This window comes from Physella acuta, unplaced genomic scaffold (genome assembly GCF_028476545.2).
Source record: "Physella acuta isolate Inbredline_101_S28 unplaced genomic scaffold, ASM2847654v3 ptg000574l, whole genome shotgun sequence".
Lineage (NCBI taxonomy): Eukaryota > Metazoa > Mollusca > Gastropoda > Physidae > Physella > Physella acuta.
Genome location: NW_026732093.1, coordinates 138,489 through 153,506, shown reverse-complemented (window position 1 = coordinate 153,506; position 15,018 = coordinate 138,489). Strand labels below are relative to the sequence as shown.

At 38.5% G+C, this 15,018-nt stretch overlaps 2 protein-coding genes across 2 annotated transcripts in view; one reads left to right on the top strand and one right to left on the bottom strand.

Moving 5' to 3' along the window:
* Positions 1–5,886, top strand: part of LOC131946859 (cadherin-23) — a 57,016-nt gene extending 51,130 nt beyond the window's left edge. The window contains exons 16-18 of the mRNA XM_059307838.1: positions 2,936–2,993; positions 3,699–3,758; positions 4,886–5,886. Of these exons, the coding sequence (XP_059163821.1) occupies positions 2,936–2,993; positions 3,699–3,758; positions 4,886–5,243 (476 nt within the window). The 3' untranslated portion in view covers positions 5,244–5,886. The remainder of the gene's footprint in view (positions 1–2,935; positions 2,994–3,698; positions 3,759–4,885) is intronic.
* A 3,057-nt stretch (positions 5,887–8,943) lies between these two features.
* LOC131946898 (putative G-protein coupled receptor F59B2.13) lies at positions 8,944–14,622 on the bottom strand. Its single transcript, XM_059307898.1, has 4 exons — positions 14,495–14,622; positions 12,126–12,273; positions 10,682–11,418; positions 8,944–9,598 (listed from the first exon to the last, which is right to left on the bottom strand). The coding sequence occupies exons 1-4, from the start codon at positions 14,599–14,601 to the stop codon at positions 9,343–9,345; spliced, it is 1,248 nt and encodes a 415-aa protein (XP_059163881.1). The 5' UTR covers positions 14,602–14,622; the 3' UTR covers positions 8,944–9,342.
* Positions 14,623–15,018: the final 396 nt, after the last annotated feature.

Below are 15,018 nucleotides of genomic sequence, written 5' to 3'. Positions count from 1 at the left end.
TGACATGGTTAGATTTGTGTTGGTGTGTTCAACTGTTCATGTCTGTATTTTGTCAAGATAGATCTGACATGGTTAGATTTGTGTTTGTGAGTTCAACTGTTCATGTCTGTATTTTGTCAAGATAGATCTGACATGGTTAGATTTGTGTTTGTGAGTTCAACTGTTCATGTCTGTATTTTGTCAAGATAGATCTGACATGGTTAGATTTGTGTTTGTGAGTTCAACTGTTCATGTCTGTATTTTGTCAAGATAGATCTGACATGGTTAGATTTGTGTTTGTGAGTTCAACTGTTCATGTCTGTATTTTGTCAAGATAGATCTGACATGGTTAGATTTGTGTTTGTGTGTTCAACTGTTCATGTCTGTATTTTGTTAAGATAGATCTGACATGGTTAGATTTGTGTTTGTGTGTTCAACTGTTCATGTCTGTATTTTGTCATGATAGATCTGACATGGTTAGATTTGTGTTTGTGTGTTCAACTGTTCATGTCTGTATTTTGTCAAGATAGATCTGACATGGTTAGATTTGTGTTTGTGAGTTCAACTGTTCATGTCTGTATTTTGTCAAGATAGATCTGACATGGTTAGATTTGTGTTTGTGAGTTCAACTGTTCATGTCTGTATTTTGTCAAGATAGATCTGACATGGTTAGATTTGTGTTTGTGAGTTCAACTGTTCATGTCTGTATTTTGTCAAGATAGATCTGACATGGTTAGATTTGTGTTTGTGTGTTCAACTGTTCATGTCTGTATTTTGTCAAGATAGATCTGACATGGTTAGATTTGTGTTTGTGAGTTCAACTGTTCATGTCTGTATTTTGTCAAGATAGATCTGACATGGTTAGATTTGTGTTTGTGAGTTCAACTGTTCATGTCTGTATTTTGTCAAGATAGATCTGACATGGTTAGATTTGTGTTTGTGTGTTCAACTGTTCATGTCTGTATTTTGTCAAGATAGATCTGACATGGTTAGATTTGTGTTTGTGAGTTCAACTGTTCATGTCTGTATTTTGTCAAGATAGATCTGACATGGTTAGATTTGTGTTTGTGAGTTCAACTGTTCATGTCTGTATTTTGTCAAGATAGATCTGACATGGTTAGATTTGTGTTTGTGTGTTCAACTGTTCATGTCTGTATTTTGTCAAGATAGATCTGACATGGTTAGATTTGTGTTTGTGAGTTCAACTGTTCATGTCTGTATTTTGTCAAGATAGATCTGACATGGTTAGATTTGTGTTTGTGTGTTCAACTGTTCATGTCTGTATTTTGTTAAGATAGATCTGACATGGTTAGATTTGTGTTTGTGTGTTCAACTGTTCATGTCTGTATTTTGTCATGATAGATCTGACATGGTTAGATTTGTGTTTGTGTGTTCAACTGTTCATGTCTGTATTTTGTCAAGATAGATCTGACATGGTTAGATTTGTGTTTGTGAGTTCAACTGTTCATGTCTGTATTTTGTCAAGATAGATCTGACATGGTTAGATTTGTGTTTGTGAGTTCAACTGTTCATGTCTGTATTTTGTCAAGATAGATCTGACATGGTTAGATTTGTGTTTGTGAGTTCAACTGTTCATGTCTGTATTTTGTCAAGATAGATCTGACATGGTTAGATTTGTGTTTGTGAGTTCAACTGTTCATGTCTGTATTTTGTCAAGATAGATCTGACATGGTTAGATTTGTGTTTGTGTGTTCAACTGTTCATGTCTGTATTTTGTCAAGATAGATCTGACATGGTTAGATTTGTGTTTGTGTGTTCAACTGTTCATGTCTGTATTTTGTCAAGATAGATCTGACATGGTTAGATTTGTGTTTGTGAGTTCAACTGTTCATGTCTGTATTTTGTCAAGAGAGATCTGACATGGTTAGATTTGTGTTTGTGAGTTCAACTGTTCATGTCTGTATTTTGTCAAGATAGATCTGACATGGTTAGATTTGTGTTTGTGAGTTCAACTGTTCATGTCTGTATTTTGTCAAGATAGATCTGACATGGTTAGATTTGTGTTTGTGTGTTCAACTGTTCATGTCTGTATTTTGTCAAGATAGATCTGACATGGTTAGATTTGTGTTTGTGAGTTCAACTGTTCATGTCTGTATTTTGTCAAGATAGATCTGACATGGTTAGATTTGTGTTTGTGAGTTCAACTGTTCATGTCTGTATTTTGTCAAGATAGATCTGACATGGTTAGATTTGTGTTTGTGAGTTCAACTGTTCATGTCTGTATTTTGTCAAGATAGATCTGACATGGTTAGATTTGTGTTTGTGTGTTCAACTGTTCATCTCTGTATTTTGTCAAGATAGATCTGACATGGTTAGATTTGTGTTTGTGTGTTCAACTGTTCATGTCTGTATTTTGTCAAGATAGATCTGACATGGTTAGATTTGTCTTTGTGAGTTCAACTGTTCATGTCTGTATTTTGTCAAGATAGATCTGACATGGTTAGATTTGTGTTTGTGTGTTCAACTGTTCATGTCTGTATTTTGTCAAGATAGATCTGACATGGTTAGATTTGTGTTTGTGAGTTCAACTGTTCATGTCTGTATTTTGTCAAGATAGATCTGACATGGTTAGATTTGTGTTTGTGAGTTCAACTGTTCATGTCTGTATTTTGTCAAGATAGATCTGACATGGTTAGATTTGTGTTTGTGAGTTCAACTGTTCATGTCTGTATTTTGTCAAGATAGATCTGACATGGTTAGATTTGTGTTTGTGAGTTCAACTGTTCATGTCTGTATTTTGTCAAGATAGATCTGACATGGTTAGATTTGTGTTTGTGAGTTCAACTGTTCATGTCTGTATTTTGTCAAGATAGATCTGACATGGTTAGATTTGTGTTTGTGAGTTCAACTGTTCATGTCTGTATTTTGTCAAGATAGATCTGACATGGTTAGATTTGTGTTTGTGAGTTCAACTGTTCATGTCGGTCTTTTGCAGCTACAACCAAGGAACAGGAACTCTATGAGCATCCAGGGACAAACAAATATTATGCTGCGTGAGTTATCTTTCTTTCATGGAGTTGTAGTGGTTCTAGTTACAGGAACCAAAACTTGAGTGTAGCTTGCAGATAGAGATAGTTAGATCTATGAGTCAATGAATATTTGAAGGGTGTACATGGTATGAAGGGTGTACATGGTATGAAGGGTGTACATGGTATGAAGGGTGTACATGGTATGAAGGCTGTACATGGTATGAAGGGTGTACATGATATGAAGGGTGTACATGGTATGAAGGCTGTACATGGTATGAAGGCTGTACATGGTATGAAAGGTGTACATGGTATGAAAGGTGTACATGGTATGAAAGGTGTACATGGTATGAAAGGTGTACATGGTATGAAGGGTGACTGCTGAAATAAGAGAGTTAAGGTAAAACAGGAATAAAAACATCCTTTCATTCTGATCATCCAAGCATCTACATCTACCCCAGTCCTTTTGATTCATTTTTTAAAATAATAATATTAATAATAATATTAATTATAATTATTATTTTAATTTTATTTTATTAGTTTATTTATTTAAAGTTAAAGCAAAAAAAAAGTCCAAAAAAAAAGTGGTAAACTTTCTCAAACATTCTTAAAAACACAAAATTAAATTTTCTGTTTTTGACTGTTTTTTATTATTTGGAAATTTAATCACGCTGATCTATGTCAGGTGATGGTTTATATTTTCTCTAATGTGTTGTAATTCCCACCTTTCAGGGAAAACCCACTGTTTGGGAAGGAGATCAAGCATGCTGTGCTTGATGATGACAAGACCAGGTAAAGATTGGCTAATGTATCAGCTTTAATCATTGGCTAATGTATCAGCTTTAATCATTTGCTATTATATCAGCTTTAATCATTGGCTAATGTTTCAGCTTTAATCATTGGCTAATGTTTCAGCTTTAACCATTGGCTAATGTATCAGCTTTAATCATTGGCTAATGTTTCAGCTTTAATCATTGGCTAATGTATCAGCTTTAATCATTGGCTAATGTTTCAGCTTTAATCATTGGCTAATGTATCAGCTTTAATCATTGGCTAATGTATCAGCTTTAATCATTTGCTATTATATCAGCTTTAATCATTGGCTAATATATCAGCTATAATCATTGGCTAATATATAAGCTATAATCATTGGCTAATATATCAGCTTTAATCATTGGTTAATTCATCAGTTTTGACAATTGACAATACCTGTCTTTTTAATTAGCAGGAACTCAACTTATTTTTGTACATAAAATGACACTTCAGAATAATTTGGCTTATTATGCTCTTGGCTTATGTAATAACTTTGTTTGTAAATAGGCTCATCTTGTCAGTCTCTTAATCCATACATTAATTTATAAACTGCTAGATGTTTATACAGTGTTCTTAGTACTGCACTTCTGGCTAATTTTCCTGCATTTGTTCACTAACCAATTGTTGTTTGGACTTTTAATTTTATGTCTTTTTAATTTTCTAAATCCTTACAAATTTCTCTTTCTTCTTTTAGTTTATTAAGCCTTACAAATTTCTCTTAGTTCTTTTAGTTTATAAATGCTTACAAATTGCTCTTAGTTCTTTTAGTTTATAAAGCCTTATAAATTTCTCTTTGTTCTTTTAGTTTATAAATGCTTACAAATTGCTCTTAGTTCTTTTAGTTTATAAATGCTTACAAATTGCTCTTAGTTCTTTTAGTTTATAAAGCCTTATAAATTTCTCTTTGTTCTTTTAGTTTATCCATCCTTAAAAATTTCTCTTCATTCTTTTTTAGTTTTAATCTCAATAAATCTATCAGCACAAAATACTCTAAATAATTATCCAGTTCTAGTTTTAAAAACAGAGGTATACATTTACATTTTTTTGCATAAATGTCTCTTCAGTTCTTAAGTTCTAGTTTAAAAAAACAATTTTTCCCCCAACAGCCACAACTCACTGGATGTCAATGCCGTCTATGCCGCACCACAGGACCAGACAGAGCTGCAGGCAGAACCAGACGAGGAACAGGAAGTGGTCATGCAGATAGCAAACACCACCTCTGACAGCCCCACCCACCTGAGTGGCACCAACCCCAAGCTGAAGGAAGTTCTGGAAGCGTACGAGAACGCCGCCTTCGACAGTGACGAGTACGACGGGTCCATGAGCCAAAGTCAGCTGGGGTTATCAAGCAAACATTTTCCAGATCTCGACGAAGGCATCACGCGATTCTCAAACAGTCCCGGTGGTTTACCTGACAATTTTTATTCAACTGGCCATAATCATATTGAACATACAGAAATATAACACATGATCATGTACATTACCTTCGTTAAGTGGAACATTCATCAAGTACTGGAAGTCAACTTGTTTATATTATCAACATTCAGACTTTATAAAAGTAGATCATGTCTACACTACGTATTTTATGTGGGGTCATGTGTATATTAGGTCATGAATTGCAACTGAAAAAACAAATTTTCCTTGTGAATATTTTTTTCTGGTTTCAATACTTAAAGAGTTACTCCAGAGCTTACCTGCTGAGTGGGGGTTTAATTGCCTGACTTGCTGATTAAGTTAATCAAGGGGCATGCCAAACCTATTTAATTGATCTGCTTAATCAATTTGGAACACACATTAAATAATTTTGGCATCCATCTGATTCTGTTCACATATTTACTAAATTTGGCACCTGTCTAATTTAGATCACAGATTTAATAAATTTGGCATCTATTTGATTTGGATCACATATTTAATAAATTTGGCCCCTGTCTAATTTAGATCACAGATTTAATAAATTTGGCATCTATTTGATTTGGATTACATATTTAATAAATTTGGCCCTTGTCTAATTTAGATCACAGATTTAATAAATTTGGCATCTATTTGATTTGGATCACATATTTAATAAATTTGGCCCCTGTCTAATTTAGATTACAGATTTAATAACATTGGCATCTATTTGATTTGGATCACATATTTAATAAATTTGGCACCTGTCTAATTTAGATCACAGATTTAATAAATTTGGCATCTATTTGATTTGGATCACATATTTAATAAATTTGGCACCTGTCTAATTTAGATCACAGATTTAATAAATTTGGCATCTATTTGATTTGGATTACATATTTAATAAATTTGGCCCCTTGTCTAATTTAGATCACAGATTTAATAAATTTGGCATCTATTTGATTTGGATCACATATTTAATAAATTTGGCCCCTGTCTAATTTAGATCACAGATTTAATAAATTTGGCATCTATTTGATTTGGATTACATATTTAATAAATTTGGCCCCTGTCTAATTTAGATCACATATTTAATAAATTTGGCATCTATCTGATTTAGATGATTTAGATAACTTTGCACTGACTAAAAAAATTAAGCCACATAATGAACTGTATGATCATGCTTTTGCTCACTTTATGCAATGTAAATATTGACTGACATTTTTAGTACACATTACAGAGATTGGTTGTTAATCTTATGTTGATCAAAAAGTTGAATCACAATGTATTTTTTTTCACTTTGTACAGTTAAAAAAAAACAATCACTTTTTAATGTTCTCATTCTAGTGCACTGGTTGGAATAAAATGTTGTTTTATAAAACTTCCAAGCTATTCAAAATAAAATGTGAATTAGAATGTTACTTTAATTTAATTATATGAAAATATTTTTACCATTATGAAATAAATTGTACATATTTTGTAATAATGATGATTAATTTGAAAATTAATTTAAATCTATATTTTTTCACTGTAGTTCACTATATTTTTTGTTGAAGAAAGTATATCTGAATATACATTTAAAAAAATTAAAATAAATTATTTTCTTAGTTACCACAACCCCTTTCTAGGGAGAATCATTCTTCGTTTTTAATTTATTGAACATGATAGGATTATGTTCTCAAGTTTTATGTTTTGTTTGTATTTGCTGAGGACGCAACATGTTCCAATATTTGTTTACACATCCTGAAGAAAAATATAGGCCTAAAGTTTATTTACACTGAGAGGAGACACATGGACGTCCAGGTCAGTTGGGAACTTTCCCACTGAAATCAACAACAGGGTTCATTTTCTACCATACTGGGACTGTTTTAGGTGTCCTACAATCTGATCAAAGTAATGCAACATACATGTTCTAGATACATGTTCTAGATACATGTTCTAGATACATGTTCTAGATACATGTTCTAGATACATGTTCATGTGCTCTGTCGGCATTTTGTCCTAGACCCATACAGAGCACATGAACATGTATCTAGAACTTCGGTGTAGGACAAAAGGCCGACATCCAAAAGGCCGACAAGACAAATAGCCGAGATTCTATTTTTAAAAGTGTGTAAAAATTGATTAAAAAACACGTCTATATCCCGAATTGCCATCCCACGTAATGTTATAATAAGAATATTCGAGAAAGTTTTATTGGAGATCACTCCCGCTTTATTTTCTCTAGTGAATTCGAATTTGTGATTGCTATTTCTCATCTGTTTATTTTGTGACTTGGCGTACTTTTAGCACTAGTCTAGTTCTCACAAGCTAACGTCATGCCTTCACCAGCAGCCTTAATTTATCAACCTTTGAATTTGAATGAGGTCATCATGTGAATGGGTCAGTAATTTTAACTTGTGGTACACACAGGCATATCAAGGGTAAAGATCTATAATTAGGTCGAGATCGATATGCCGAGCGTGACAAAACATACGGGACATTCAACATATTATGTAACATATCTGTATAGATAATATTATCGACCCACCCTGGGGCCAGGACATTACCCATCGTCTATTGCCTCCTATTGTCATTACCCCCCCCCCACCACCACCATTACCCATCGTCTATTGCCTCCTATCGTAATTATCCCCCCCCCCCTTAGGGTATTGTCCATAAATGACGTCACACTCGTAGGGGGGGGGGGGGGGGGGTGAGTAATTTTGTGACGGCGTGTGATGAGGAGGTTCAGATGGTGGACTTCACATTTTTGCATTATAAAAAAAGCAATGTTAGAAAACGAATTTTAGACGTCATTTTGCGTTTTAGAAACCTGTTTTAATAAATTGCAATCGGAGTTGATTTAAATACTCTATTTTGACAAGGTGTTTGCTTTTTGTGACGATGTGTGACGGAGGGGTGGGGGGGGGGGGGAAGATAAAAATCGTCAAAAATAGCGTGACGTCATTTAGGGGTGACCCCATAGAACAAATACCTAAAAGCCAATTCTACCCCGGTCATTTAGGATATTGATGTGGATATGATAGGTTTAGTGATTCGTTAGGTATAGGGATAAGGCTAAGGTTAATGACCTAGATTCACTTAACTAATGGACAAAACTAACACAAAATACATCAGTACTGTTGTAAATTCAAAAACAAAACATGTCAAATCTTGAGCTTTAATTTTGTTTTACAAATATCACAATTATTAAAAAACGTACAAACTTATAGTAGCCCATAAAAACAACGAAAAAAAAACAACAAAAAACAACAGAAATACAACGATCTATTTTTTAGTAACAAGGAAGGATAACTCGCAACGCCGTAAAGAAAAAAAAAGTGATCCCCTGACACTGGCATGTGATACCTCTTGTCTGTCGGCCCCTTGGGTCAGAGGTTCGTGTCTAACTGCCATTTCATCTACTGCTTTCATTTTTTTCGGGCATTCCAAAACCTACAAAAACAATATCAAATCATGGGAGACCTTGGTCAACAACGGCGGATTGAGAGAAAATGGCCAACAGTATTTGAAGTAGAGAAAATGTTGAAATATAGACAACAACCAACAAAAATTGTATGTGATCGAATGACAAACAATAATTATATGCAGAGTTTCTTCCAGGTATCTCTTCGGGGGGGGGGGGGGGCAGAGTCCCCCGAAGAAAGTCTACCCCCCCCCCCCCCCCACCGAACGAAATGGAATTTATATAGAAAATATATACTTGTATCATCAGTGTCTGCCCCCCCCCCCTAGAAAATTTCAAGTGCCCCCCCCCCCCCCGGAGAAAAAGTCTGGAAGAAACACTGGTTATATGTGAGAGAATGACCAACAACAATATGTTAGGCCTAAGTTAGACAATGTCCAAAAATAATTGTATGTGAGATGATGACCAATAACAATTGTATTCGAGACAATGTTCAACAATATTTAATAATTCTACCGTGAGGGAATGACCAACACAACAGTATCAGAGTCAATGAACAAAAATATACCAAAGATACCACGACCAACAATATTCATAAGACAAACGTTGGTAAATTTATAAACCTTGATAAACCTCTAAACATCAACAGATTTCTTATAAAATTGCCATAAAAAACAATACTATTCTACATAATGTACACCGGAAATGAAACACACTTCACGTTATCCCACACCCATCATGTCACATCGATTCCCATTGGTTAACTTAGAGCTGACTGCTGCTCATGAGCGAGGCGTGGGTCGCGTCACCGGATGTGCTGTGGATGAGCTTGTTGTTGTTGCTGTTGCTGCAGGACTTGAGCGAGTGGCAGCTGTGGGTTTTGTTGAGCTTGTAGGCGCCCTCCCCGTGGGGGGCGCTGTGGACGTACGTCTGGGAGGTGCGGTACAGGCTGCTGCTGGCCTGACGCCGGCGCCCCCGGCAGCGGATGGCGTCTAGGAAACGGCGTCTGAAACTGGACATGCTGTGGAGAGGAAGAGATGGTGGCGTTGAAGGCACTGTTTATTTTAGGCGGTGCAACCCCCCCCCCCCCCCTCCCTTTTTCGATGCACGGCTACCGCCCCCCCCCCCCCATAACGAAAAAGAATTTATATAGAAAATATATACTTATACCAGTGTTCCTCCCATCGGAAAAGTTAGTCCGCCCCCCGAAAGTTTCAAGTGCCACACCTCCCCCCCAGTCCCCGAAAAAAAAAGTCTGATAGTGATTATGGGGACTCGGCGTTGATTAGCTAGATTTATCTGATACGTTTAACGAAAATTACACATCGATACTCTTTAAGCAAACAAATTATACAAATCAATTTCACACTCCAACGAAATCACACATCTTCAATGTGTTCGACACAAAGAAATCACAAGCCTCATACAATCAAACCCCAAATCACACACAACAGTAACATAACAAAGAAACACACTACAGAAAAACACACACTACATAAACACACACTACAGAAACACACACACTACAGAAACACACTACAGAAACACACGCAACAGAAACACACGCAACAGAAACACACGCAACAGAAACACACACAACAGAAACACACTACAGAAACACACACTACAGAAACACACGCAACAAACACACGCAACAGAAACACACACTACAGAAAAACACACACTACAGAAACACACACTACAGAAACACACACTACAGAAACAGACGCAACAGAAAACTAAACTACAGAAACACACGCAACAGAAACACACGCAACAGAAACACACACTACAGAAAAACACACACTGCAGAAACACACACTAGAGAAACACACACTACAGAAAACTAAACTACAGAAACACACGCAACAGAAACACACCCTACAGAAACGCACACTGCAGAAACAATTAACACAAAAGCACACACACTTAACACATATTTGACACGATCAAACCACACGTCTGACACAACCAACACAAGCACACACACAACAAAAAAAAAACACAACCGCACATTTAACACAATAAAACAACACACTACAATACCACACCACACCTAAACAAATACACAACAATACCACACATCCTCGCACCCACACATCACCTGAGAAAGTAGAGGTAAAAATTGACGGCGTGGTTGCTATCGGAGAGCACATGCACCAGATGGCTGGTAAACCGGAACTTGACCTGCTCGTAGGAATTCTCCTCGTAGACCCAGTACGGTTTGAGGAAGTAGAGAACAGCGTTGGGGATGTTGAGGACTAGGAACACGATGGACACCAACACCAACATGATAGTGATCTGTCTCTGGTCTCTGCCCTTCCGCGTGGACTGGTCAAACGTGTTGGTCAAATGCCTCTGGGCCTTCCGCGCTCTTTTGATGTTGATGATAATCAGGATGTTGCCGATGAGGATGAACCCACAGGGCAAGAGTGCCGAGTAGAATCCGTCCAGCCAGTAGAAAATATTCCGGACAAAGGGCTGGTACTCTTCTTTCATTTGACACCAAAAGCCGTAACCCTCCTCGTGTTTCTCCTCCCAGGCCCAGAAAAAGAAGAAGTACTCGGCTGAGGTCATGAGCAGGAAACAGGCCAGCACGAGCAGGGCCTTGCGTCGCGTGTACATCCGGCCTACGCGCAGAGGGAAGCAGACGGCCAGACAGCGCTCGGCGGTCATGGCGACGACGACCCAGTTGACGTAGCAGGTGAAGAACTGCTGGGAGAACATGATGACGGCGCAGCCCGGGCCGGTCACGTGGATGGAGTGCTCGGAGATGAGCAGGTAGGTGATCTTTAAGATGATGGCCAGCATATCGGCCACGGCCAGGATCGCCACGTGGGCCTGCAAGACACAAACAATGGCGGATGAGAAAATAGACAGAAGTTCAATTTGAAGAAAATGAATTGAAATTTAAAATAAAGCGGGAGTGATCTGCCCTAAACTTTCTCAAATATTCTTATATAACACTACGTGGGATGGCAACTCAGGATATAGACATAATTTTAATCAATTTTTAATTACTTAAACTTTTAAAGATAGAATAGAATCTCGTAGAAAAATTTTTTTACACACCATGTGAGCGGCAAACAATATATGTATAATAATGCGGAATATTAGTAGTGTCATATTCGTTTTTTTTTTTGAGAAATTGGAAATAGCGTAAATTACTACTTTCGGTCAAAGGAAATTAGTCAAAATCTGAGAGAAGGCAGAGAAATAGATCGTATAGATGAAATTTCGTTCATATATCTTAAATAGTTCTCAAGTTACAGGATTTTTAAAAAATGAAAGTAGAATAAGTTCCACTTCCCGATACCGGAAATCGCTGCAAAGTTGATACAGAACTACAAATTTTATATGATACTTGTATATGAAATTTCATTAACATAACTGTACTTGTGTGTATGTGTGTGTGTGGGGGGGGGGGGGCATACAATGTACTTGTCACGGACTGTTGATACAATAGCTGAATAGTCCTAAAGTAGACCACGTGACACATCATGACAAACACAACATCCCCCCCGCATCCCCCCCCCCCCCTGACTTACCTTTGATGACGAGACTGTGGGCATGGACAAGATGGTAAAAATACTGGCCACATTTCCCGGCAAACCAAAGGCCAGCACGAGCCACAGGTAGTAACTGGCGATAAACATGTCCACGTGGTACAGGGTGTAGTCCTCCAGGTTTGGGCCGCTGGGTGGGGGGAAGAAGGGAGAGGGGGGAGGGCAGAATAAAAATCAATTGGTCAAGTGTCAGTATATTGGTAACATTTTACGGTAGATGAGCACTTACGCGGAGTTCTATAAGAAACTTTGATTAGAGGAGAGGGTGATGGGGTATTTGATAATTTAGCTTTACTCGTTAATAGGTCTACTTGTTGGTTTTTTTAATAACGTAAAAAATTCTCTGGGAAATGAAAAGGAGTATCATGGACATTTTTAATAGTGTCTCATACCCTTGATGCCACGAGCACGTGCTTATATTGCTTAATCCTGGTCTGATGGGATTAGCTAACAGGGATTATTGGAAGCCCGGCACGTAGATAGATGGACACTTGGATTATTGGACATACGGGTAGCTGGACATACGGGTAGCTGGACATACGGGTAGCTGGACATACGGGTAGCTGGACATTTGGGTAGTTGGACATACGGGTAGCTGGACATACGGGTAGCTGGACATTTGGGTAGTTGGACATACTGGTAGCTGGACATACGGGTAGCTGGACATACGGGTAGTTGGACATACGGGTAGCTGGATACTTGGATAGCTGGACATACGGGTAGCTGGATACTTGGGTAGCTGGACATAAGGGTAGCTGGATACTTGGGTAGCTGGACATACGGGTAGCTGGACATTTGGGTAGCTGGACATACGGGTAGCTGGACATACGGGTAGCTGGACATACGGGTAGCTGGACATTTGGGTAGTTGGACATACGGGTAGCTGGACATACGGGTAGCTGGACATTTGGGTAGTTGGACATACGGGTAGTTGGACATACGGGTAGCTGGACATACGGGTAGCTGGACATACGGGTAGCTGGACATACGGGTAGCTGGACATTTGGGTAGTTGGACATACGGGTAGCTGGACATACGGGTAGCTGGACATACGGGTAGCTGGACATACGGGTAGTTGGACATACGGGTAGCTGGGCATACGGGTAGTTGGACATACGGGTAGCTGGGCATACGGGTAGTTGGACATACGGGTAGCTAGACATACGGGTAGCTGGACATACGGGTAGCTGGACATACGGGTAGCTGGACATACGGGTAGCTGGACATACGGGTAGTTGGACACTTGGGTAGCTTGACACTTGGGTAGCTGGACATACGGGTTGTTGGATACTTGGGTAGCTGGACATACGGGTAGCTGGACATACGGGTAGCTGGACATACGGGTAGCTGGACATAAGGGTAGTTGGCATACGGCTAGCCAGACACTTGGGTAGTTAAACATATTGCAATCAGGACTTTTTAGTAGCTCAGTATATCAGCATCCGTAAACTTATCCAAAAGCCTGCTCCTGCACATAAACGTAAACTGCAACCAAAACCTTAGTCGTTGTCAATCTTAAACCTAAACAGCAGCCACAATAATACTAGAAAAATACAGCCCTATCCAGGCGTTAGAAAACCCCAACCCTAGACACCAAAACCCCAACCCTAGAAACCAGAACCCTTAATATAGACACCAAAACCCAATCCTAGACACACAAAAATCCTATTCCATAGACACCAAAAACTCCATCCCTAGACACCTAAACCCGAACCCTAGACACCAAAAACCCAACACTAAACGCCAAAAACTGACCCTTAGACACCAAAAACCCAACACTAAACGCCAAAAACTGACCCTTAGACACCAAAAACCCCATCCCTAGACACCAAAACCCGAACCGTAGACACCAAATCCCAACTTTAGACACCAAACCCAAACTGAAGACACCAAAACCCGAACCGTAGACACCAAATCCCAACTTTAGACACCAAATCCCAACTTTAGACACCAAACCCCAACTGAAGACACCAAAACCCGAACCGTAGACACCAAATCCCAACTTTAGACACCAAATCCCAACTTTAGACACCAAACCCCAACTGAAGACACCAAAACCCGAACCGTAGACACCAAATCCCAACTTTAGACACCAAAACCCAACTTTAGACACCAAACCCCAACGCTAGACACAAAAAATCCCACCCATAGACACCAAAACCGCCACCCTAGACACCAAAACCCCAACCGTAGACACCAAAACCCCAATCGTAGACACCAAACCCCAACCATAGACACAAAAAACCCCAACCCTAGACACAACCCCCCCCCCCCTTAGACACCAAAAACCCCACCCTTAGACACCAACCCCCCCCCCCCCCCCCCTTAGACACCAAAACCCTCAACATTACCTCAGGTCTCCATCAGCCAGCGAGTTGTTCAGGTTAAGACTAGAGTTAAGGGGCGAGCTACTCCCAGCGTGTACAACATAGGCCATGACCCCTGACCCTGCATCCATCGTGGTGTTGCCCGGCCCTGGGCTCGGTTCCATGACAGCGCTGGAAATAAATATACACAGATATTTAAATTTATGTAGAAATAAATGGACACAGACATTAATAGTGTAGAAATAGACACAGACATTTAAATTTATGTAGAAATAAATGGACAGACATTAATAGTGTAGAAATAAATGGACAGACATTAATAGTGTAGAAATAGACACAGACATTTAAATTTGTGTAGAAATAAATGGACAGACATTAATAGTGTAGAAATAAATAGACACAGACATTTAAATTTGTGTAGAAATAAATGGACACAGACATTAATAGTGTAGAAATAAATGGCCACAGTCATTTAAATTTGTGTAGAAATAAATGGACACAGACATTAATAGTGTAGAAATAAATAGACACCAGGTGACAACATTTAC